Below are 25,695 nucleotides of genomic sequence, written 5' to 3'. Positions count from 1 at the left end.
CCGCCCCACTCCGCACTCAGAAAGACCCAAGGCCTCGGGCTGCCCTGGCCGGTCACCTGACGCTCCCAGCCCCTCACAGGTCCACGCGGCCGTGCTGCGAAGCCCTGGCGTGCAGAAAGTCTGGGAGTTTCTGGCGGAGCAGAAAGGGCGGGGAGGGGGCGCAGTCTGGCCTGCACCTCCTGGTCTCACGGCCCTGAATGCAGAATGAGGGCCACGAAGCGGCTCCCGCAGCTTCCGGAGTGGCAGGTGCACGAGCGAGGTGGGAGGCCGATCAGGGGAGGGTGCCGAGGGGAACCAGGGCATCAGGCCCAGGAGCACCGCCGGACAGGTACGCCAACGCCGTCCCACCGGCGGTGGGGCTCCTGGCTACGGGATAAAGACAAGCCCCGTCTGTCTGAGCTGTTACGACCCGGGTTTTCTGTCACTCCCAGGCGAACAGCCCCTCCACAACCAAACGTCACTGTGTCGCTGACTGTTACTTCAGGTCCAGACCGCAGCCGGCAGGAGCCCTGAAAGGCCGTGGGACGCGGACGACTGGCCCCCCTGGCCCAGGCGGCGGGCTCGAAGGCTCCTCTCCTCCACAGCGCGGACTTCAAGAAGCCATCTCCAAGTGAAAATCGCCTGCTCCTGGTCCGGGCTCTGGAAACCAGAGAGTCTCTCCGTAGCTATCTTACGGCACAGCCAGGAACGGCTCTGGAGGAGAAGGGTCTCTTTCTCTCTCCCGGCCCTCAAGCAGCCAGCCTCAGGGGTACACGCGGCAGAGGGCGCCGAGTCCCCTGGCAGAGGGAGAGGAGAAGGCTCCGCTCCCAGGGCTCACAGCCCTGATGGGAGCGAGCCCTCCCGGCGCAGACACAGCTCCGGCGGTGTGCTCCCGCAGCGGCCCCCACCGGTCCTGGGAGGCCAGCGGGCCAGGATTAATCCCCTCGTTTGAAAGCAGCCCCGGGAAGATTAAGCGATTCTCCCAAGATTAGAGGGCAGCTGTGCCAGCAAGCCAGGACCAGCAGCCAATGCTCGGGCTCTGCGAGGCCGCCTGGTCCCGGTCTGTGCTGTCTCCCTGCACCGGCCGGCCCGTGACCCACTCTTTCCATCGCTGAAATGACAGTTGGCCTTGTGGTTCACCTTCCAAGGGAAGCACCAAGATCCACAAGTCAAAGCAGCAAAAACTAGAAGTAAACCATCAGTCCACAGTCTGCCTTGAATTCCGGAGGGAGGGAGAGGATCCTGACACATGGAGGGACAACACTAGGGTACTCAGAATTTTCATTCTCAATGTACTATGCAAAATTAAAGAGCAAAACAAGCCATTTTTCATACTAGCCATAAACAAGCAGAAACGAATTACTTTAAAAAACAACATCCTTTACAAGGACATCAAAAAGCACCGAATACCCAGGGCTAACTCTAACGAAGGATATGCAAGACCTGTGCTTAGGAAACAAGACAGAGACAGCAAATAGCTCTGCAAGTGTGGGGGGGTGGGGGGGGTGGATCATTTCATGGGTCAGAAGACGTTAATTCTTTATTTTGAGCTATAAATTCAATACAATCCCAATCAACATTCTAGCAGAACTGTTTTTCTGGAAATTGAGGAAGTGATTCTAAATTTTACCCGGAACGACAGAGGGCCACGAAGAGCCAGACAACCGAGAAGCACTCACTGCACGAGACAGGTGTGTGGTGTTCCTACAGTGGACGTGCACACTGGGGAAGAGCTTGTCCATGCTCGGACAGACGGACCTCGGGAAATGACTGGGAACCCCGAACCTGACCATACGCGTGGACAACGGATTAAAAACAAAGGCCCCACACGTCACTAGATATCCACATAAAAAAACAATCAAACAGATAATGACCCCACATGTAACAACAGACACAGAAACACACTTCCAGGTAGACTGAAGATCAAGGTGTAAAAGGCAAAACAACATTGGGATCACGCGGCAGAGTATCTCATGACCTGAAGGAACGTCCTTAATGGAATTCAAGGGGCACTAACCACAGCCCTGGCTGGCGTGGCTCCGTGGACTGAGCGCCGGCCTGGGAACCAAGGGGTCAGTGATTCGATTCCCAGTCAGGGCCCGTGCTTGGGCCGCGGGCCAGGTTCCCAGCAAGGGGTACCCACATTGATGTTTCTCTCCCTGTCTTTCTCCCTCCCTTCCCCCTCTCTAAAAATGAATAAATAAAATCCTAAAAAAAATTTTTTTGAAGAAAAAAAAAGCACTAACCACAAGAGATAAGAATGAGAAACTGGAGTTCCTTAAAACTAAGATTTTCTATTCACCAAAGACACCATTAGCAGAGTGAAAAGACAAGCCTCCAACGGGAAGGGGGCACTCTGTGTCCCCCTTCTTCGGGGGACCTTCACAATGCCTGGGCGCCCTTCTGTTACCACGGCTGGAGGGGGCAGGGCGCTAGCAGCACCCGGCAGGTAAAGCCCAGAAATGCTGGTAAGGCTCTCACAATGCACAGGACCACTCCCCACAAAGAAGTATGAGAACCTGGCACAGTGCAACTGAACTTGGCTGGCCCGACGACGCTTTGGACACCTGGGTGGCACTGCTCTCTAAGGCGGGACACAGGCACACTCCCAATCCAGCAACTCCACTCTCGGCACAGACCCAACAAGGGCGCACGGACAGTGCACCGCGGGTCATGTGAACGTGCTCGTGTCAGTATGATTGGTGATGGCCACAAGTGGGGAGGAACCCAAATGTGCACTTGGTAGGACATGCACACAGCAGTGAGAAGGAACAAGAACTGTGGCTCTATACTGCACGGATGGATCTCACGTGCTGAGTGGAATGTGGACACGAGAGAGACCGCCCCGTGTCACTGTTATGTGACATCCCAGAACGGGCAACAGCAGCCCGCGGCTGTACAAGCCGGAGCAGCGGCCGCCACCCGGAGAGGGCAGGGGCGGTGCGTCTGCGGAGGCGGAGGCGCTGCGCTCCGAGAGCCGCCGACTGGAGGGCCGGCGCTGCCTTCCTGATGCACGAGAGGGGTCAGCGGTGCGTGTCCGCAGTGTGAAAAGCGGTGAGCGTGCACACGCACCATTTACATGCACACACTCATAACATCAACTCCCGACTGAACTGAAGGAAAATCCACGGCCAGGAATAAGACCTTCTGTCGGTTTCCTCGGAAACCAAACGCCCTCTGGAGATCAGTGGACAGACGGCAGAAACACCTCTGGAGGACTTTAGCCGGGACGGGCTGCGGGTACCTGTCGCTTGATGGACACCAACTCCATGTCCAGCTGTCTCAGCACCGTGGTGGCAGCAGTGGCGTTGGCAGACACGGCCTCCACATCTTCTTGAGAAAGAAACATCCCTTTTGGAGGTTTCCTTTTTGCTCTGTTTTTAGCTTGAGTACTATGCTTTTCTTTCTTGATCTGAGGAACTGTCTCAGTAGGGGGCACCTGCATGATACATGTATTTTGATAAATGAGATGTTAAAAGAATTAAAATGGCAAGTGAACAGTAATAAGCATGATTTCCCTAACATGGCCCCACACAATCTAAGACACACACCAGGCTACATCATAAGGACCATCACAAATCCTAACAGGTGTGTCACGGACAGAAACATCGGCTACTGAGTTTTGGCTAAGCACTCGGCAGTGGGCCGCCGCACTCCCTTCTGGCACAGACACACCCGACTGTCCCCCCCTCTCCACCTGGGACAGAGCCTGTCTCAGCTCCCAGCAGTAGCACAGGAAGGAACAACTCTGCACTCTTCTGCTGGGCTGGACATGTACGTGAATAAGGAGCTATTTCATCCTAACAGTCTCTAGTGATACAGACGGACATATGAACACAGAAGGAAGGAAAAAAAAAAGAAACAATTCAGTACATGTATAAAGATTCATTTAAATTCTTCACATATTTATCGGAGTTTTAAAAAAATGTAAATTCAGTATGACACTATATATGCTGTCATTTTAAATGCATGACTACTGCTAATTTTTTAAAGGTGCTTTTTCTAAATCTAAAGCCTCCAGAAATGAATGCAGTGAAATCTTGGCGAGGAAAGATTAACATTTTACTGGTACCCATTTTAGGAACAAGTTTAGGAAATTGTTCGTAATCTCATCTCGTTAAGAGCATTAACAAGAGTACCAGCAAATGCCGATAAAGCTGAAAGTGCGCTCAGGCTCTCTGCCTCCTGCTTCGACAGACCCGCAGACCGAGCTAAAAAGCCCGAAACCCTGAGGGCGGCAGCAAGCCCCGCCCCAGCGCTGGTGCGGGGACGGACCAGTGCCTCGGGCAGGCGGCGGGCGGGGAACGAGGCACTGTGCCAGCTGCCGGGTTCAGTCCGGACCACCTGCCGGCGATGGGCCAGGTTTAGGGACTATGGCTCAGGGTGTAAAAAAATGATAGTTTAACCATTTTTCTTCTGCAATCGGAAATTGGTGGGGGAAAGTGGTGGTGGGAAAATGGAGACAACTATACTTGAACAACAATTAAAAAAAAAACAAGAAGGCAGTTGAAAGAGTAGGGGAAAAAACAAAAGAAATTAAGCTATACAAATAAGTACAGAAACTAATATAAAATAAATCCTTTTCTTTCATCTGAAATATTCCACTGAAGAAGCTAATAGGCAAAAACAAAACAAAACAAAAAAACAATAAAAAACTACTAAAAAACCCCCCATAAATCGCAGAAAAAAAAAGAACCTAGAAGACAATACATCAAAACAAAGCTTACTAAAAATGACAAGTATAATTTAGTTTCCAAAACAATCTTAATTCAGCCAACCCTTAAAACAATCTTGGTATCTGGACTTTCTTACAAATCAGTGGCAAAAGTGCCACGAAGAAAGAACAACTAGGTTCTTATTGGTGATACATTCTGTACCTTCCAAATGTATCTAGAACGCTCTGACCCAACATTCAACTTCGAGAAATTAACTCTGGTGGAAAAAAGGAAATGCACAGATACTTAGTTACGAGATCAGCCTTCCAGCATTGTTCATGAAAGCAAAAGGCAGGGGCAGAAGACTGTAAAGACCCACAGAAGGTGAGTTCACTCAATTACAAAAGACTTGCGTGACGGAGTAACATACAGCTGTGTATGCAAGTGTATTTGTCATCAAATATGTTCGAGGTAAATTTGAAAGGTTATAAAATTTTGTATGTATATTAAGACTCCATTTCATACTGTTCTAAAAATAAGTATGTATTCAGAATCACGGACACAGACGTGTATTTTTCACAGAGGATGTGTCCTGGAAGGAGTCACCACGAAGTTCAGTGACTGTGTGTGTAAAAGGTTTCATTTTCCCCTTTTGGGTTAGCTGCACTTTGTCTATAAAAAGCGTGTAGTATTGATGTAATTTAAAGTTCATGTATGCCTACACCATTTGGTGTTCCCATGCTTAAAGTAGCTGTTCTCATGCTCTGGAACCTTTTGAGACAGAGCGCCCCGGGGATTTTACTAAAACTGCAGACTCCGCGCTTACACAACCTCTGGCACGGCCACACAGAGAAGTCGTCTCCGCAACGGAGTCGACACTCCAGCCCGGCTGAGGAGCCGCGGGTGCAGAGGCGCTCCGGAACCCTGTCCCCTGGCTCCCGCGGGGCAGCCCAGGCCTGCGGCGGGCGGTGCTGAGCTGTGCGGTTTCTGACCTGAGCCCTGGAACCCTGGGTCTCCTCGGAGGGCACTCGGGGTCTCACCTCCGCTTGACTCGATGTTGTGAACGGACACAATAATGCAAGACCGCAACTGCCTTTTCAAGAGGCTAAGATCATCCTAACACCCCACTGTTCCCTGTGGGCAGTTCACAGAGTCACCCACAACTGTGAGGATTCACAGGTGCCCTGCACCTGGACACTAAAAACCCCCAACGCCCCTGGACGACCTGCGTGGCTGTCTCTGAGTGAGCAGAGGACCTGCGCTGCGGCCCTGCCAGCCCCCTGGGGTCGCCTGCCGAGCCCGTGCGTGGGGAGCCCTGGGCCAGCGACAGCCTGGAAGGGGCCACACGGCCGAGGGGGGAGCCTCGCTCTGGCCTGGGCGCACCACCGCGGCTTCGTCACCACCTGAGCAGGCCGCTCGGGAAGGACGGCGGCGAGGACTCCGCCCCGGACAAACCGTCCCTTTTCAGTGAGGTTTTTTCCCTTAAGACTTCCTAGGACCTCAGCAGCATGAAACAGATCCAGTCAGAAACAAAGGGGACACCACCTGAAACAAACAACAATGCATAGGGAAGCAACAGTAGACAGGATGAAGCCGAGAATCAGACCAACGATTTGGAACATAAAGAAGCCGAAAAAAACAAACAAACAAACAAACAAAAAAAACAGTCAGAACAAGAAGAAAAAATAATCCCCCAAAAATGAGGACAGTGTCATGGCCGGTGTGGTTCAGGGGGACACCCTTGGATTCCCAGTCCGGGCATGTGCCTGGGCGCGGGCCAGGCTCCCAGCAGGGGGCGCCTGAGAGGCAGCCACAGGTTGATGTTCCTCTTCCTTTTCCCTCCCTTCCCCCCTCTCTAAAAAGAAGTAAATAAAATCTTAAAAAACAAAACAAAACAACGCAAACACACGAGAAGTTGTGTAAGCAGTCTCTGGGACAACTTCAAGATGTCCAACATTTGCCTCATAGGGGTGCCAGAAGGAGAGGAGAAAGCAAGAAATTGGAAATCTACTTGAAAAAATAGTGAAAGAAAAAACTTCCCTAATTTTTGGTGAAGGGAATAGACATGTAAATCCAGGAAGCACAGAGTCCCAAATAAAATGGACCCAAAGAGGCCCACATGAAGACTATCATAATTAAAATGCCAAAGGTTAAAGATAAAGAGAATCCTACAAGCAACAAGAGAAAAGAAGTTAGTTATCTGCAGGGGAATTTCCATAAGACTGTCAGCTGATTTCCCAAAAGAAACTTTGCAGGCTAGAAGGGACTGGCAAGCAATATTCGAAGTCATGAAAAGCAGGGACCTACAGCCAAGATTGCTCTACCCAGCACAGCTGCCATGCAGAACTGAAGGGCAGATAAGGAGCTTCTCAGACAAGGTGAAACTAAAGGAGCTCATCATCACCAAGCCACTATTATGTGAAATGTCCGCGGGACTTAAAAGAAGATCAAAACTATGAACGATAAAATGGAAAAATACGTATCTATTGATGGCTGAATCTAAAAAACAAACTAAGCAAACCAGAAGAACAGAGACGGAATCATGGACACAGGCAGCCTTCTGATGGGTGCCAGATGGGAGGGGGTGGAGGGGGGTGGGGGAAGAGACGGAGGGGGGCGGCGGTAAGCAGTACAAACAGGTGGTCAGAGGACAGCCAGGGGGACGTGAAGCGCAGCACAAGAAAAGGAGCAGCCGGAGAACTCACACATATGACCCGTGGACATGAACAGTGTGTGTGTGTGTGTGTGTCGGGGGGGGGGGCTACCTGAGGGAGTGGGGCTACTGGGGGAGGTGGGCAAAGGGGGAAAATGAGGACAACTCTAACAGCATAAGCAATAAAATATAATTTAAAAACAAAGACTTCCTTTACTCAGGTTTCTTGGCAAACACAATTCTAAGTCCTATAAAGCCAAGTTGTTATTGTTTAAGATGTCATACTAGGGTGCCTTACACGATTAGCACTTAACACATTAAGTGGAGCGGGAAGAGGGGAGGGTTGCTGGAGAACGAGCAGCGACCCCGTGTGCCCACGGGGAGACCGGTACCTCCTTCCTGCTCTCTTTGCTCTGGTCGGCCTCGAGGTCCACGGGGTTGCTTCCGTTCGCTTCTTCTAGTTCGTCCTCGCTGGAAGAGAAGTTACCCAATGTTTCTTTGTATTAACTTTATCTAATATATAAATATAAGCAGTAAATTGATTTAACAACAGGTTTAATGCAAAATTATTATGTTTTCAGACTGCTGAGATAAAACCATTTTTACAATTCAAATAAAATACCAATTCCGTAGTTCTTTGCGTGTAAATGACTAAGCTCAACGATTAAAACAGGCGTCTACCCCCCAGACTAGGCCCAGAGACGCACCTGAGACACTGTCCGAGAGTCAAGTCCCTGCACCGGAACCAGCTCCCTGCGAGCCAGATGCCCACCTGCCCCTCGGGACCACCCAAGTCTGGGCAGGGCAACAGCTCTGTGGGGGCAGGGACCACGGGCATTTTAAACTGGGTCTATCTCAAAAAGGACACTCACACTGACATGGTGTTTTCGCTCATATCCTTCTGGGCAGTATTTGGAATTAAAGCCAAAGACACCAGCTCTGCGGCAGGCGAGAGCGGCACGACAAGTGAGCACACGGGCCCTGCGGTCCGCCCAGCCGGCCGCAGCGGAGGCCAGCCGAGCGGCAGTGCCAGCGCTCCGTCCCGGCGTCCACGTCCCTCCCGGGCTGAGGAGCCCACCCCAGTGACCGTGCCCACTGCTCCCCGCTTCTCCCCGCCCCCCCCGCCCCCTCGAGGTGGTCCAAGTTCTGGCCGAGGAATGAGTGTGCAAGAGAAGAAACAGCCCTGCATGACGACCCCCGGCAGGGCCCTCCTGTCCTCACGGAGGGGGCAGCGACCGCCTGGGCTGCCGGGTCCCACGCGGCACAACAGACCCCACCCCCCTTCTGAATGAGCTTCTGGTTTCAGCGGAGCAGACTGCATCTGTTTGCAGGGACAAACGTCCCCCACCCCCAGTGAACAAGACCTGACGCACAGCGGAAACGCAGCATCTTAATCCAAAGTTGCTGCGACGCGAAAAACCAATCCGCTCAGCAGGTTCGCCACGTCTCTTCGGGCGCCGAGAGCACCGACCCGCCGGCACGTGTGCCGGAGACCAGACACCACGCAGCCGCGTCCGGGTGCTGCGCTCTCGTCCTACTCGGGCCCAGAGGCCTGCGCTCTGCAAGCGCGGTCCTCAGCCCTCAGTCCGCCCCGCGTTACTCTCTTCTACTTGAAATCATAAAAGTCTTCTGAGATGGGGCCAAATCGTCACCAATTTATAAAAACACCGTATTGCAGAGAGTGTGGAAAATGTGATTTTTGACAGCCACCCACACTGCACCGACCTAACACGAAGGGCTCACGTGGCGCGCCGGCCTCTTACCCACAGGTGCCCCCCACTGCGGAGCCGAGGGCCGGGCGGGGAGGGGCGCGGAGCGGAGCCTGGCCCCCGAGTGTGCGCCCAGCCTGTCCGCTGGGGCCCGAGCCTCCTTCTGGGGGTAAGCCCACAGCCGTCCCCAGGGCGTGGTGCTCAGCCCAGAGGGCTGCAGACACGGCGACAAGGATGCGTCCTTGCGCTCCGCCAGCCTGACGCCCAGCACGTCCCACGGCCCCAGGACGTGTTTCTCACGCACGTGCACGCGTGCGAGCACACACTCGCACACACTCTCTCTCTCTCTCACACACACACGCACGCGCGCGCGGTCAGCCGGCCAGAAAGGGAAGAAGGAAACCGGAACTACGGCGGCACCCTGAACACCAAACATGAAAACATGTCGAATGAACCCAGACAGGCACCCCAAGTAAATTTCAACCTAGGAAACAAGATCCCTTTTGTTTACAGACGACACCCTTGAAGGGCACGAGAGAACCTCTGGGAAAGTCCGTGCCCTCAAAACGGAAGCTCACAGACCGCAGGGAGAGCGGCGAGAAAAAGTGCGTGGGACCCGGCCCCGCGGCAGCCGCACAGCTCACTGACAGCAGGTGAAGGACGCTCGTGTGAGTCTGGCTCGAATGTCCTCCCGCCACTGCTTCTCCCTGCTGGGTGTGCACCAGCTCACAGAATTCTAGCAACTGAGCGTGTCCCCGAGCGGGGACCGCGCCCCTGGGCACCACTGACCTCTCCTCCCGCTCGCGCTTCTGCTTGCGAGCGTGGCGGTCCATCACGCTGGTCTTAGTCCTCGTCTTCTTCCAAGAGTAGTAGAATTTCACCAGACTTGCTATGGACTTGTCAGGGAGCTGAGCAAAAACATGAGCGGCTTTAGACTTAAAGCTGGCCTTCCAGAGTCAGGTGAGCTTAGATACGCTTAACTAGGGTCACTCTCGCATACTCAGGCGTGTCCGAAGTCGCCCTCCCCAGCAAGGAAAACAACTTATGAAGGGATGCTCATCCATTCTCGCCTTCGAATGGCTAAGGGTGAGTGCAGGTGAAGCTCAGCCCACGAGAGAGGGTGAAGCCAGGTGAAGAGGGGTCAGGGTTTGCACACAGCTCAAGCTTCCAACAGAACTTTGGGATTATCTTTAAAACTTCCGTATTTTTTACACTGTTACTTATGCAGCTGCTACACCGAAGACTCCATGTTCAAGGGCAGGAAAGGGCTGCAAAGTGGTTAGTTTACGCCTTTCTTGACACCACATTCACTAGTTTCCAAAAGTGAACGGGCAACACAAAGGCAACATAACAATTCCATTTTAGCACTAATGCAACTGTCAATAAGCGTTTGGGTAGGGCCCATCAAACAGCGCTCCAGAGTGTGAGAAAGAAACACACCTTTTCTGGGCAGGCAGGGCCCCATCTCATCAGATATCCACCCACGATCCTTTCCCCAGGCTAATCTTCTGGAGGGTCCCCTCCAGAGAGACAGGGTGGGGGTGGGGTCCCCGCCACCGAGCAAGGAAGTGCTAGGAAGTGCTTTACTGCTGTGACTTGCAGCTTCTCAGCCCCAGCGGCAAGCCGTGAGCCCGTTTTTCTAAAGGGAGTAGTCCTAAAAACGGGGGTGCTCGTGCTTGTGGGGCCAGCCCTGTCCCTTGGGGGTACGGCAGAGGAATGGGGTTGGGGGCGGGAATCAGCGGCCTCGTCTACTTACCATTTGTTGGATTCTATGGAAAGTCTTCCCATGAAAACTAAAGGCTTGCTCAAACAACACTTTATCCTCCACAGTCCACTCATCTGGGAAGGGGGTAAAGTTGGGCAAATCAGCCAATGACTTTTCAATATTATGTTTATGCCAAAAGAGCATCCCAAGAGCCTAGAAAAACAGTATCGGTGAAATTTTAGACCAAAGACGTGAATGAAACATGACAATGGAAATGACGGCCAGAGAGGGAAGTCATTTCGTTTCTGGCAAAAGGACAGTGTGAGTGTCTGTCTGCACACGCGGCTGTGCTGCTCAGTGGCGGTCCCAGCCAGGCTGCCTTGGGGCACTAACACGGTCACCCACAGCCCCAGGAGAGCAGGGCCTCTGTTCACACTTCTCAGGTGCCGACGCGCGGAGGCCCCGGGACAGTGAGTGGCTCGCCAGCGTGACGGTGCCAGGAAGTGGCTCTAGAACTGCACTCGGGCAGGGTCACCCCCTAATGCCTCTGCGCACGAGGGGAGGGGCCACGTGACAAAACCACGCAACGGCTTTGTTACTGCTTTGCTCCGATAACACAAATATTAAAAGTTTTTTTCCAGCTCAAAAAGAAAAACCATACAAATGCGCAAGGAACCAATTAGAAATGAGAGAGGTAACTCAGGATACTTTCCTGAGAAAATTCCTACGTTACAACTCGAAACTGAAAGTGATCCTACTTTTGAAAATCAAACTTCTTAAAAATTCATACAAGTATATTTAGCAATCAATCACCCAATAATAATTACACTTTCTAAACTGATAATTTTTCTGGGCAAGTCGATGAAGTTCATGAGCAGGGTTGGAAAAGGAGAAGCATATATTTTTTGCTTTGAAAGATTCTGGACTACTGAATATCTTATTGTAACTTTTTAAAACAGTTCTACCAGTGTAGAATAGCTACAAATAAGGCCAAGGCTGCAAGAAAGAGTCCAATTCTATATAATTTCAATTACTTGTGCCCTCAGTAATTGAAACTACCAGAATAAATGAAAAAACATTAGTAACTTATAGGTTGTAAAATCTAGATCAATGCCACGGAAAACAGGAATCCAACTCACTATGGTTACTTTTAAAAAGTATTTAGAATGAGGCTTACATAAGACAATCGCCACACTTGGGGGGAAAAATCTTGTGCATTTCCCCCGAACAGGCTCTAAACGATTGTTAAAAGAAAGCCTTAGTCAATTTTTACAACCTGAAAGTGACTCAAAACAATGTTAAAACACTACAGGTCTGAGTGTGACAGCAGGAGTCAGGAGAAACCATCTCACACCCACAAAAATGACAGGCCACACACTCCACGGGGGTGGGGGGAGGGGGGTGCTCCGCCCCAGGACCCGCACCTTGCCCGCCGAGGCCGCAGCCGCACGGAGGGTCCTCCCGCAGCCCCCTGGGGCAGTGAAGAGGGACCAGAGCCCAGTTGGATGCTGCTAGCAACCCCCAAAACTGCTGACGGGGAAACACTGCTACTCCACACACAGAATTAAAAAATGTCAGCAGGTTACCTCTAAAAACCCATTTTTAACAACAGGAAAGCAGTCATTACCTGTTCCATGTTGTACCCGTGCTTCTCCTTCGCGATGGCGATGTACTCGTCCACTGAAAAACAAGACAGGGGCCGTGAGCACACCCAGGGCGGCGCCGTCCCTGAGCACTGGTGCGCCGGCCGAGCACCCACGGCACAGGCGGCGCGGAAGAGCGCTGATACAGCCCCGCTCGGAACCCTACACATTAGTCCCACAGGGAACCGGCAGACAGCATACTCAACGATTATCAGCACTTATCACTAGATGGCAAGATGATAATTCTTTCTTTAAAAAATGTGGTTCTACTTGGTTTCTATGATAAATATTTCTGTGATATACTGAAAAGTACTTAGAAATAAAGAGAAATACTAAAATTGGGTTCATTTCTAGTCTTAGCCAAGGCTGAAAATCAAGGAACCTATTGCTTTATTTTTAAAAAAATCTAAGATAGCCCTGGCTGGTGTGGCTCAGTGGATTGAGTGCCAGCCTGTGAACCAGGAGACGGCTGGTTCAATCCCCTGCTGGGGCACATGCCTGGGTTGCAGGCCGAGTCCCCAGTGGAGGGCGCATGAAAGGCATCCACACATTGATGTTTCTCTCCCTCTCTTTCTCCCACCCTTCCCCTCTAAAAATAAATGAATAAAATCTTAAAAAAAAAAAATAACACAACCTAAGATAAATGATGTGAACCAATGTGTGGTATTTGCTCTCAAGCACTAAGGAAACAGCAGGGAATCTGTTGGGTTCTCAGAAGCAGCCACCGCCAGAGAAGAACCTAGAAAAATTAGAGACTACCAGTGGATGGCACTTCTTTATACTCACGTATGACTTCTCCATATAAATGACAAAGACAGCATGAGCTCAAAAACAGCCAGTAGCACAGAACTGTGTGCGACGAGAGTGCAGGCCCACAGCCCCGCCCCCCGCCCCCAGCCCCTGCCCACGAGGACATGGGCTCCCAGCGCTCTGCCGCCCAGCCTCAGACGGCCAGCGAGGGCAGTGGCCGCAGAGGCTCAGCGTGCCCCCCCATGAGCCCACCTCCGTCGTTCCTAGCTGTGGTGTAACGAATGACCAAGTCAGGAAAGGGAAATCAGTTCTGAAAAGTAATTCAGACCCTTCTATTAGCATGTATTGCAATGCTACGGAAAATTTTTCCATTGATGGAGGGAAAACTCAACTCAGTCACTGTCGCAACACGGAGGCATTCATTTTCCACTCTCTTCTCCAACATTCAAGTGCAGACTAACTGCTTACGTTGTTCAAAACACAGAAAAATTCCAGTGCGCCTGAGAGTCAGTGAAGGACATACCGCATGGCTTTAAAACGAAAGGGTTTTAAGGATGAGGAAGAAAATTACTCCCGAGTGTGTCCTTTGCTTCTCACTTCACAGGAGGGTGGGGGATGCCAAACACACGTGTCCCGAGGTGCTAAGAAAGGGCTCCTGTGAGCGAGGCTGCACATCTGGCCGGAGCTCTGGGGAGGGGCTGGGCACGGCGTTCACAAGGACAGGACCTGGATGCCAGCGGCAGCCTGGACGCGGGGGTGGACGCGGGGGTGGACACGGGTCAGATGGTGCGAACGAGGTAGCGGGCGGCGGCGAGTGCTCCGTGCAGAGTACGGAAGGGCAGGGGAGCAACGGCGGACAAAGAACGGAGGGTCGGCCGCAGAGGCTCTGCTTCGGGGGTCTCTCTTTGAACACCGGCGCGGTGGGCATTCGCCAACGACCGCAGCTCCCACCGTGCAGTCTCCATGCTGCGAGCGCGCCGTGCCCAGACGCGAGCACCCGCCTGAGCCGCGGGACGGACGGTGTGCGGGGTGTGCGGTCGCAGCGGGTCGCGTGCTGTCCAGCACGCGGCCACCCCGGCTGCCTGCGTGCTGCCCGCCACGCGCGGGCGGCACCTCTGCTGGGCCCACTCCGCCGCCGCAGGAACCCCACTCGCTCGTGAAGCCTGTCCCTGCCGCTGCCCACCATGACGAGCTAAAAAATCCAGCCGGAAATTCGGGGAAACAGAAGTATTCTTTGAATGTGCTCTATTTTCATCTACTTTTTTTTTGTTTGTTTGTTTGTTTTTACATAAAAATGAGCTGGCGGTAGGAGCAGTAGAACAGACTAAAACCCTGGGTCCTGACTGCTGCCGCTGGGGTCGGAAGCAGCGTCCGCCAGGTGCAGGCAGCAAGCAGCCCCCGCGGGGTGGCGCGTCAGAGCACACACCTGCTAGGTTCTCCTGAAGACCGCCCTGGGGGCTCCAGCCTGAAGTGCAGGAAGAAAGAACTCTACCACACTACTTAGCTCAGGTCCCTTGGAACGCCCACCAGGTCCTTGGTGGGGTGAGGGGGTAAGTTAATACACAGGGGGCCTGGCAACTTGAGAGAGAATCAGCATCTGATACCACCAGCAAAAACACAACTTTTCACTGCCCCCAGTGTGCAGCAAACATCAGACAAACACTTGCTGACTGAATGCTGAGGTGCTGTGTCATGCACAATGTCAGTATTTTAGGTCTTTTTCCAGCAAGTTCAAAGGCAGCAGAGATTAGGTCTGCGGTGAGACAGACCCAGGTCAAATCCTGCCTGTCTCCTGATGGACACGTTCATGGGCAGTGGTGCCTGGCACTTACTAAATAAGCACTTGCATTTAAGACCGTGTTTCCTTTAGCAGATCCTTAACCTTCCCAGGAAGCAGTTCCCACCAGGAGCCAGTGTCGAAGCGACACCCCAGCAGGAACCCCCTCCGCCTCCTCCTCCCACAGTGTTTAGGACCAGAGCAGACTCAGAGGGACTCAGGGGACACAGCTGAGGGCACCAACAACGCTCCAGACCAGCCTCCGGACAAGCCTCGTCTCGCCCCGCCTTCCTACCCTGTCTGGGCCTGAGCTCTTCCTCCCTTTGATAACCAGGGGACGGGGCTGTGCACCACCGCCTCTGGAGTCCCTGTGCCTGTCCCCCAGCTCCCTTCTCCTGTACAGAGCATGCCCGCAGCTGCTGGTGAGAAACGAGAAACACCAAAGTGTGAATTTTTCAAAACCTCCCATGTGGTTTCCTTAAGCAAAACTAAGCTTTCAACCTAAGAAAACATAGTCCACTCTCAACTGCCCTAATAAAACCAAAGGGTGCTTAGCGTGGTGGATAAAAGACAAAATGGAAAGGAACACGAGGAAGACCAGCTACCAGAAACAAACTGGTCTGAGACAAAGAAAACAAGAATCTTTGGGGGCTTGACTAGCACCTTCCTGTCTCCGGCAACAACAATCTTGATCGCGACTCTGAAAGATGGAAGGTTAACCAGAGTCCACCCCGGCCAGGGGCACGGAGACGCTGCGGGCAGAGAGCCACGGAGGAAGGTGCGGTCGGGGCGGTGAGCGAAGTCCATCTGGCCTGAGGAACCGCCGGGCCATCTCCACGGGCCTGGCCCTCCGCGCCCAGCCGCGCCCCCCAGGGCTCAGGGACAGCACCAGGGAGTCGTCCGGGGGCAGGGAGCAGACCTGCCTTGTGCAGCCTAGCGGACACCCTAGGTGTCCGTCAGAGGCAGAAGAGTCAGAGTGAAGTGCAGTCCGCTTTAAAAGCAGTCTGTCACTGCATAGTGCACTTTTCTTTTTTTTTTTTAAGATTTTATTTTTAGAGAGAGGAAGGAAGGGAGAAAGAGAGGGAGAGAAACATCAGTGTGTGGTTGCCTCCTGCGTGCCCCCTACAGGGGACCTGGCCCGCTACCCAGGCGTGTGCCCTGACTGGGAATCGAACCAGCGACCCTTTGGTTCACAGGCCGGCGCTCAATCCATTGAGCCACACCAGCTAGGGCAATGCACTATTTTTTAAAACTTGAAAATTCCTGAGGAAATCACCAAGGAAAACTCTTCCAAACTTAAATTATGATGGGCAAAGATATACATGACTCTGATTCTTTAAAAATACAGTAACTATACAAATCACTTACTTTTTTGACAAGAACTTACTATGGAAAGCACAGGTGAGTGAGTTATGTTTTCAGAGTAACATCAAATACAGGTAGAGTGTGTACAAGATTCATCAAGAAAATTTACAAAATAGCCCTGGCTGGTGTGGCTCGGTGGACTGAACACCAGCATGAGAACCAAAGGGTTGCTGGTTCGATTCCCAGTCAGGGCACATGCCTGGGTTGCAAGCCAGGTCCCCAGTTGGTGGGCATGTGAGAGGCAACCACACATTGATGCTTCTCTCCCTCTTTCTCCCTCCCTTCCCCTCTCTTTAAGGATAAATAAATAAAATCTTTTTTTAAAAAAGAAAAGAAAATTTACAATATAGTCAACAATATCGTAACTCGGTATGATGCCAGGTGGCTACTGGAAATACCAGGGAGATCACTTTGTAAAGCATATGACTGTCGAACCACTAGGCTGTACTCCAGAAACTAATATAAAATAATACCAAATGTAAACTGTAACTGAAAAATGAAATTAAAAAAGGAAAATTCACAAAATTCCTTAAAGCACAATCAAGCATTTAATGAGCTCCCCTTACTATATGAAACAGAATGCTGTTTCAGCTAGCAGGCCAAAATACAAAAGAAAGATGAATTGATTCCCTCCAGTAACTTGAAACAATACAGAGATAACAGAAGAGAATATGTAAGTCCATAAAATAACAATACAGATGTAGGAGAGTAAGAGAATACAAAATAATCAGCAAATGATGATGATGATGAATCAAGAAAAGCTCCCTAAAGATTCAACAGCTATGCTGATTAAGTAACAGCAGCAGCAAACATTTGGGAGTTCTTGTGCCAGCCCACGTTCTAAGCCCTTCACAAGGGTCATCTTTTTAAGCCTTTCCAGTAACTCTACCATACTCTTACTCACAAATGCAGCGACAGGCCCCGAGAAGGTGGCCTGGCCAGGGCCACACGGCGGGAGAGCAGCAGGAGCAGAGCCCACAGACACCTAGACCGCCGGCCGCCAGGGCCTGGGGCCCCAGGGCCCATTCACTCACCACTGCCTCTCTCCTGAGCAGAGGAAGGGGGGGGGGGGGCGCGGCGCCTCTGTAAGAACAGCGTCCGCGGCACGGAGACCCGAGCAGAGCGAATCAAGGGAGCCAGGGAGCCTGAACGGAGCGGAGGCAACGCAGCCCGCGGTGGAGGCGGAAAGCAACAGGCTGCCAGCTGCCTCGCGCCAGGCTTCGCTTGTTTCTGTGCTCGCGTTTTCATCCAACGGACTGCACGCCCTTGCGTCGTCCGTAAGAGTCTCAAACTCAACTGCAGACAAGGAAGAATGCGGGTGAACACTGCCACAGTGACCTTGACCCGCCTGTCCCTTCCCTGCGACACCGCAGAGCCGAATACCGCGTGATCCCGCAAACTCCGCTCAGAGTAGGAGGCTGATGCCCTAAGACGGGCCGAGGACAAAGCTCTAGCTTTAAGGCAGCTTTTTGGTATTTTTATTATCATAACATTCGCCATAGCATCAGTTACTGCAAAGACACACGGCACCAATTTCCCTCATAACTCAAACTGCGTGTGCCCAATTTTCTTCAATATCATAGCATCTCCTTATTAAAATAAGAAAATGTTATCGCTGTAACTCTATCAAAAGGCGGTTAAATCGCTCAGGTAAAACAATTATGCCACCTGGTGGGCACAACTATTACTACAGCTACCGTTTCAACGACCCCCTTGAATATCTTCAGGGGAAAGGGGGCATGAGGAACACCATAAGCCACAGAGACCCTGCCAGAGTGTAACATAGTGAACCAGCCCTTCCTAGTCAGTAATATAAAGCCCTTTCTTTCTGAAAACGCGGTTTTGTTCATGTTCCGCTTTACAGAAAAAGCTCTCCCCACCCCCGGCACCCAGTAGACGCCACACAATCCAGCCTGGTCCTGCGGACGGCTGGACCGAGTGGAAGGAAGAAGCACGAGGACCCCGCCAAGCCTCACTCGCTCGGTGCAGGTCTGGCACCGCGCCTGCCCTCTGCGCCTCTCTGTCGCCCTCCGCCCAGCACCAACCCGCACGACTTCGCCTGCCCTCTGCGCCTCTCTGTCGCCCTCCGCCCAGCACCAACCCGCACGACTCCGGGTGAGCGCCGCCCTGCCTCTGTGCAGGTTTCCCACTCAGTGTGAGAGCGGCCCATTACGATCTTAAAAGTGTCTTCCATGGCTAACCGTGTAATTTTTTAAATCCTCGCCCAAGGACACGCTTACTGATTTTATTTTTTTAAAGATTTTATTTCTTAAAAAAATCTTGTTTGTGTTTACTTATTTTTTTTTAAGTTTTCATTTATTTATTTTTTAGAGAGGGGAAGGGAGGGAGGAGGAGAGGGAAGAAACATCAATGTGTGGTTGCCCCCTGGGGGACCCACTGGGGACCTGGCCCGCAGCCCAGGCGTGTGCCCTGACCGGAAACCGAACTGCGACTCTGGTTCACAGGCCAGCACTCAGTCCACTGGGCTGTGGCTTACTGATTTTAGAGAGAGGGGAAGGGAGGGAGAGTGAGGGAGAGAGAAACATCCATCAGTTGCCTCTTGCATGCACCCCATGGGGGACTGACCCTGCGACCTAGATATGTGCCCTAAGCAGGTACTGAACCCCGCATTTCACGGGACAGCACTCCAACCAGCGGAGCAACACCGCGCAGAGCTGTAGGAGTAGTTTTTAAAGCTTTTGTTTTTCATCCTCATGCAAGGGTATTTTTTTTTTCATTGCTTTGAGAGGGAGAAACATCGGTTGGTTGCCTCCCATATACACCCTGGCCAGGGATCAAACCTGCAGCCTTTCGGTTTATGGGACGATGTTCCAACCAACAGAGCCACACTGGCCAGGCTTTAAAGCTTTTTAATGTTAACTCTAAATATTTTTGTGTGCTGCATTTAAAAATTTTTCTAGTGAGTCCTGGCCTGGTAGCTCAGTTGGTTAAAGCATCATCTTGCACCAAGGTTGAAGGTTCAGTTCTCAGTCAGGGCACATACAAGAATCCACCAATGAGTGCATAAATACACAGAACAACAAATCTATGTTTTTTTTTCCCTCTTCCCCTCCCTTCCTCTGAAATCAATAAACAAACAAACAAAAATCTCCAATTAAAAAAAGGATCGGAGCATTCCAACCTTTTTCTAGAACATCTATATTTGCGTATCCTCCAGAAAGGTAGATGCAGGACCTCCTGTGTTTTAAAAAGTGTCACTAAAATGACATCTACTTGTGACTAATGAAAACAGGTAACTACCCTCTTGTCAACAGTGCCCAGAGCCCACTTTCAGGAGTCAAGTTGCAAGTGACACACGATCCCTCAGATCTCTCACAGCAGGTCAACCCCCTCGATACCTCAGTCCCCCAGCAGGCAGCTGCGCACTCAAAATAACTCCATTTGCTCTCATATATGTTTTATTTTGTACCATATGAGCTAAGAAGGAAGTCATGCTCAAAACATAGTCTGCATCTCTCTTGACGAAAGGCAACCTTTCCCTGACACCAGGAGAGAGAGAGAGAGAGAGAGAGAGAGAAGCTCAGCGCTGCCCACTCAGCCCAGCCCTCACGGCCGACTACTGCGGAAGGGGCCCTGGACCCCGCATCAGCCCCGTTTCCACCATGAGCCAGCAGGCTAAAGACATCTCCTCACCTGCAGAACAAGAGGAAGATCGGATACCCTGCTCCCACCCTTCCCATCGTGGCAGAGGAACTAAAACATACATATGGAAAGTACTATCAAAACTAATTCCTTCAGCCCTGGCTGGTGTGGCTCAGCGGATTGAGTGCTGGCCTGTAAAGCAGGTCGCCAGTTCAGTGCCCAGCCAGGACATATGCCTGGGTTGTGGGCCAGGTCCCCAGTAGGGGGCGCACAAGAGGCAACCAATTGGTGTTTCTCTCCCTTCCTCTCTCTCTAAAAATAAATAAATAAAATCTAAAAAGGAATGTAATTCCTTCATAACCATTTGTGAGATTCAGCTAGAGGAAAAGGGTGCAGTTTAGGACAATAGTACTAGCTGAGGGCTCAGAGAGGCAGAGCTTGGTGGATTTCCGGAGAATAAACACACTTACATCAAGGAAAGTATCAACTGCACTCTAGATGGTTTTGGTTTGTTGTTATAATGGTTCCAAGGGATTGTGATGGGCCAGTTTTGAAGATCAATGAATGAGAGCAGAATATTAATGTGTACAGAGCGTAGGTTTGATAACTTTTCCCTTTTTAAAGTGATAAAAATCATGTCAACAAGCACATTTTAAAAGGTTTTTGTATTGAAAAGATTATGATAACATCAAAACCATACAAACAAGAAGAAATGTACTTTGAGATTTGTGAGCTGTGAATTTCAATCACACAAAAAACCTTCAGTGACTAAAGAGGGTCTTTTTAAAACTACCGATTTCTTTTTTTTTCTTTTTCCTTTTAAATCCCAGAAGAAAACATAGGCAGTAAAATCTCAGGCATCTCTAGTGGCAGTATTTTTGCCAGTATATCTCCTAGGGCAAGGGAAACAAAAGAAAAAATAAACAAATGGGACTACGTCAAATTAATAAGCTTTTGCACAGTAGAAGAAACCATCAACAAAATGAAAAGGGGACCCGCTATACGGGAGAGCATTTATGCCAATGGCACACCTGACAAGGGGTTCATTTCTGAAGTATATAAAGAACTTCTACAACTGAACACCAGGAATATAAGCTATCCCATTTTAAAAAAAGATGTTACTTATTTATTTTTAGAGAGAGGGGGAGGGAGAAAGCAATCCAATTTTTTTAAGCTTTTACTTATTATTTTCAGACAGGGAGAGAAACATCAGTGTGCGAGAGATACCTGCAACCCAGGCCTGCGCCCTGCCCTGCCAGGGACAGAACCAGCGGCCGCTGGGCTCTCAGGCCCATACTCAGTCCACTGAGTCACACGGCCAGGGTGGCAATCCAGTTTGAAAACGGGCAAGGGACTTGGACAGATGCTTCTCCAGAGAGGACACACAGATGGCCCACAGACACATGAAAAAATGCTCAATGTTGCTAATCATCAGGGAGCTGCAAATTAAAACCACAGTGAGGTATCATGTCGCACCAGCCAGAATGGCTACCATCAATACATCAGCAAACAGGTGATGCTGTTTAATAAACCAGCAAACGACAAGTGATGGCGAGACGTGGAGAAAAGGGAACCCCAGTGCACCGCTGGCGGGCGTGCAGGCTGGTGCAGCCGCTGCGGAAAACAGTACGGAGGTTCCTCAAAGGATTAAAATGGAACTGTCTTTTGACCCAGTGACCCCACTTCTGGGACTATATCCTAAGAATCTTAAAACACTAATTTGACGAGATTAGGTGCACTCAGGGTAGGATGGCCTTGTTAATTCAAAGGAATGTATGTGCCCCTATGTTGGCTGCAGCATTATTTACAATAGCAAGATCTGGAAACAGCCCAAGTGCCCATCGGCAGAAGAGCGGACAAAAAAAGCTGTGGTTCATATACATGATGGAATACTACATGGCCATAAAAAAGGAATTCTTACCCTTTGCCACAGCATGGCTGGACCTGGAGATTATTATGCTAAGCAAAATAAGCCAGCCAGAGAGACACGTACCATTTAATCTCACTCACACGTGGAATCTAACACACAAAACAAACTGATGAACAAAACAGAACCAGGCACGGACACCTGGAACAGAATGCCACCTGTCAGGAGGGAGGGAGTGGGGGGACCAGAGGAAAGAAGGCGAAGGGATTGGCTAAGGAACATACATGCACGGCCCACAGACACGGACAGCAGAGTGGTGAAGGCCGGGGAGAGGGATGGGGCTGGCTGGCGGCGGGCCAAGGGGGCGGGAATGGGGACATCTGTAACAGTGTCAACGATAAGAATTAAGTTAAACAAACAACCGACCTCAAGGCCGCCTCCTGCTGAGGGGCCCGGTGCAGGGAGAAGGGAGTGGCCGAGAAGCTGTGAAAGCCTGCGCGCCCCGGTGGCTCCTCAGAGCTGGTACCCACACCCCGCCTCACGGGGGCCTGTGTCCTCCCACCCCCCTTCCAGCCCACACCCACAAAGGCCCTGCCCTCGGTGCAGTCCATCCGCACAGAGGGGCACAGGAAACAGACGTCCTCGATGACACTCAGATGGCCAAGGGCTCGGTGACAGGAGGGGCACAGGGCTGCGACAAGGTTCTGCGTGCCACACACCTGACGCAAGTCCCTCCCCTCTGTGGGCCCGGGCTGTTTTGCTCAACTGGTGGGTGGTGCGGTGAGGGCGCAGGGTGGGGGCATGTCTGTTGGGGGGGGGGCACGTCTCCCCACTGTAAACCCTACCATTCACGGTGTTTCAGTCTCGCAGGGCGCGAGGGGTCTTCATCATCCAGTGAAGAGACCCGGGCTTTTAGAACAGGCCGCAGAAGAGCGATGCTTTATGCTTGTTTCATTTTCCCCACTGGTTCATAAGTCTTCCAGCCCTACTGTGCGCCCAGTGCGGCTTACATAGCCGTGACTACCAGCGACAGTTTCTGCCTTCACAGAACTCAAAGTCTGGCTGCTTAATTACAAAAATAACTAATTTCAATTGTCCTGAGTGTCAGAGAAAAAGAACTATGAGTGCATTTAACTGGGAAACCTGATCTGCAGAATCAAGGAAAGAACATTATAAATTCCTGCTTACTCACATGTTATTTATTGTAGGAAAAAAATGAAAAAGTATAAACTGCCAAGAATAGGAGCGTGGGGAAATAAACTAAGCTACGTGATGAGGGGACGCAGAGAAACGATGTGAGAGAGGAACACCCACCGGCTGCCTCCAGTGGGCATCCGGCTGCGGGTCGGACCCTCACCCTTTGGTGCGCGAGCCGACGCTCCAACCCTGGTCAGGTGCTGTGGCACCCGGCCGGATGCCAACCCGTGGAGCGGAGGGAAGGAGGTGTGGGAGCGGCAGTGGCCTCTGAAGAAGGCCTCCCTGTGGGCGACAGAGACACAGCGAGCAGGGGCGGCTGTGGGCAGGGGCCCTGTGGGCAGCCGGGTACAGAGCAGCCAGCCGGCACCGAACGGGCTCCAGGGAGCATGTCTGGGTGAGTCCAGGAGGGCAGAAGCCAGGCCAGACAATCCAGGGCCCCGTGGTCAACACTCATGTCCTTGGCTGTAACCTGGACTGGACTGGACAGCCACCGGGATGTTCTGAATAGAGGCTCCTGACGGTTACTGCGCACCCGTGAAAGCTCCGCACACAACAGAACCCTGGGAGTGTGTGCCGCAGAGAAACGCACTGACAGGGACAACTGCTGGGTGCGCTGCAGGTCACAGGGGGCTCTCACTCCAAAAAAGCTGAACTTACTTTAAAATCTCTAATTTGACTTCAGTTTTGGACACAATTTTGAATTCTATGTGCCTAGCATGTTACATGTGTTGTTTTTTTCTTTACAGGTGGTAGTCAGCCAGGGCTCTAACCTCTGAGCTATAGGGCTCCGCTCAGTCAACTTTCTAACACACCTTCCAGCTTGGCTGTCACTGGCACAGTTAATGCATTCACTCCTTGTCTATTTTAAAAAGTGACCAGTGCTTCTCACCAGTGTACCAGTTTCTCCTCCTTTTTAAAAAATAAAAGCAAAGTGCAATCAAATACCTAAATAATTGCAAAAGCACCGATTACATATAACCTATAAAGCACACAAAAATATGTAAATAAACGAGGAGACCCCCGGATCCCCTGAGGCTCAGCAGCCGGCAGCCGCGGTGCTGACGTGCACGCCCAGTGCAGCAGCAGCCGGGCCGAGGACACTGGCCTCCGCAGGGAAGGACAGCGGCCGTGGGCAGGGCTCACCCCGCGGCCTCCCCTCCAGCTCCGATTCACCTCGTCCAAACCTTTCCTTAGAAATAATCAAATGATAAAAAATCACCCTCAGATTACTCCATTTCCTAACCTAGTCTCTCTTCAAAAATTCTCTTCCGAGAGTTCCCCTAGGCCAGTTTTATATTAGATTTGACCACACTTGCTTTGGTAAACTCTCTTGTTTTCCTTAAAACAGTAAAATGAACCAGACTAAGAGCTGGCCTAACTCTACATACATTTCAAAGAAGGTAAGATTATCTATCTGGTGAAAAAAAAGACCACCACCTTTGAGACTGCTTGTTTTGGTGGCTTTCACCTGTTCCCCCCCCCAAGTCCAGACCGGGGGCGGGTCTCCACGGAGAGAAGACGGACCGACGCCCTCGGGGGGGCAGGGCAAAGTGGGCGTGCGGGGCGCAGACCATGCAGAATCGGATGGGAGCCCCCAAGGGAGGGTCGTCGGGCATGGGGCAGGTGGACACCCGCAGGTGGGAGGGAGAGGCGCTCATGTGCAGGGGGCACCTGCCCACATCCCAGCAGGGGCGGGGCGGGGCGGGGAGCGAGCCAGCCCCCAGAGGCGCAGCACCCAGCAGGCGCCGGTGCACATGTGTGGGTGGAGTTGAGGACGGGCCGGCTGAGGAGCCTGGACTGCAGGCTCCCTGCGCTGAAGGCGTGCTAAGGCAGGCCGGCAGGACGCCGCCTAGCCCCGCATCCTGTGACCTCTACCGCCAGTTCAGACACTCCTGATTCTGCTGCCTTGACTTCCTACACCGCCCTCAGCCTCCTGGAGGACAGGGCCTCAGACCCGACTTACTCAGGTAAGCTGCCAGTCCCAGTCTGCCCCTGCTCCAAACCATCAGGTGGTCAAGAGCTTGGTAATGCAAAATATTCCGCTTCTAGCTAAAAATCCCCCCCACAAACCCTCATCCCCCGAAGAAGTCTGCCTGCCTTTCCAGGTTCATTGCTTCCCAACTCCCCAAGGACAACGCCGGTCACGGCAGGCACCTCCTCCCCACACCTGCAGGCCTGTTCGAAGGCAATGCCAGCCTCTCTTCGTCTAGGATGCACTCACGCCCCTTGTCCAGCCAGCGAACTCCTTCACTCCTCAGTACTTCACTCAGCCGCGGCCTGTCTCCCACGCTGCAGGCAGCACTGCCTGCTGGGCCGGAAGGGGCGCAGGAGACAGCAGATGCACAGGAGAACATAGGGGACGCCTGAGGCTAGAGCGATGTAAGTAGGAAGCGCCTGCCCGCTTCCCCAAGTGAACACTGTCCAGCTGCTCTCGCCGTCCAGCCTCCAGAACGCACCACGTGATCCAACCTGCACTCACTTCGCTGCCCCCTCAATCTCATGGCGCTGTTTCAAGTAATTTTCCACCATCATTCACTACACTACTTACACCCTATTATGCTCATCTGTGCTGTTTGGATTACTTACATTTTCTCTACAGGAAATGTCTCTACAAGGCACACTTTCTAGGCACACCCAGAGGCTGCATCTCAGACACACAGCGCACAGCTGGCACAGTATCAGTGTTCAGCTGCAGTTTACTTGACGAAGCAGGACACGCTGGCAGAGGCACGTGATGACGCAGTCTGCAGACCAGAAACCAGGCCGGCACTTGGCTGCTAACAGCTGCCGGA

The 25,695-nt window shown here is 51.8% G+C and overlaps 1 protein-coding gene and 1 non-coding gene across 2 annotated transcripts in view; both read right to left on the bottom strand.

The window, feature by feature from the left end:
• RCOR1 (REST corepressor 1) overlaps positions 1–25,695 on the bottom strand; it is a 107,249-nt gene that overhangs the window by 11,468 nt on the left and 70,086 nt on the right. The window contains exons 4-8 of the mRNA XM_045822946.1: positions 12,329–12,381; positions 10,753–10,914; positions 9,786–9,904; positions 7,680–7,758; positions 3,224–3,418 (exon numbers count right to left, since the gene is read on the bottom strand). Coding sequence (XP_045678902.1) covers positions 3,224–3,418; positions 7,680–7,758; positions 9,786–9,904; positions 10,753–10,914; positions 12,329–12,381 — 608 coding nt within the window. The remainder of the gene's footprint in view (positions 1–3,223; positions 3,419–7,679; positions 7,759–9,785; positions 9,905–10,752; positions 10,915–12,328; positions 12,382–25,695) is intronic.
• Positions 10,208–10,341, bottom strand: LOC123809034. The gene has a single exon (XR_006783910.1). It is a non-coding gene; the product is annotated as a small nucleolar RNA SNORA13 (small nucleolar RNA).

Source organism: Phyllostomus hastatus, unplaced genomic scaffold, assembly GCF_019186645.2.
Source record: "Phyllostomus hastatus isolate PE091 unplaced genomic scaffold, TTU_PhHast_1.1 phas_scaffold_501, whole genome shotgun sequence".
NCBI classification, from domain to species: domain Eukaryota; kingdom Metazoa; phylum Chordata; class Mammalia; order Chiroptera; family Phyllostomidae; genus Phyllostomus; species Phyllostomus hastatus.
Note: the sequence above shows the minus strand (reverse complement) of the source record. Positions and strands in the feature narration are given on the sequence as shown.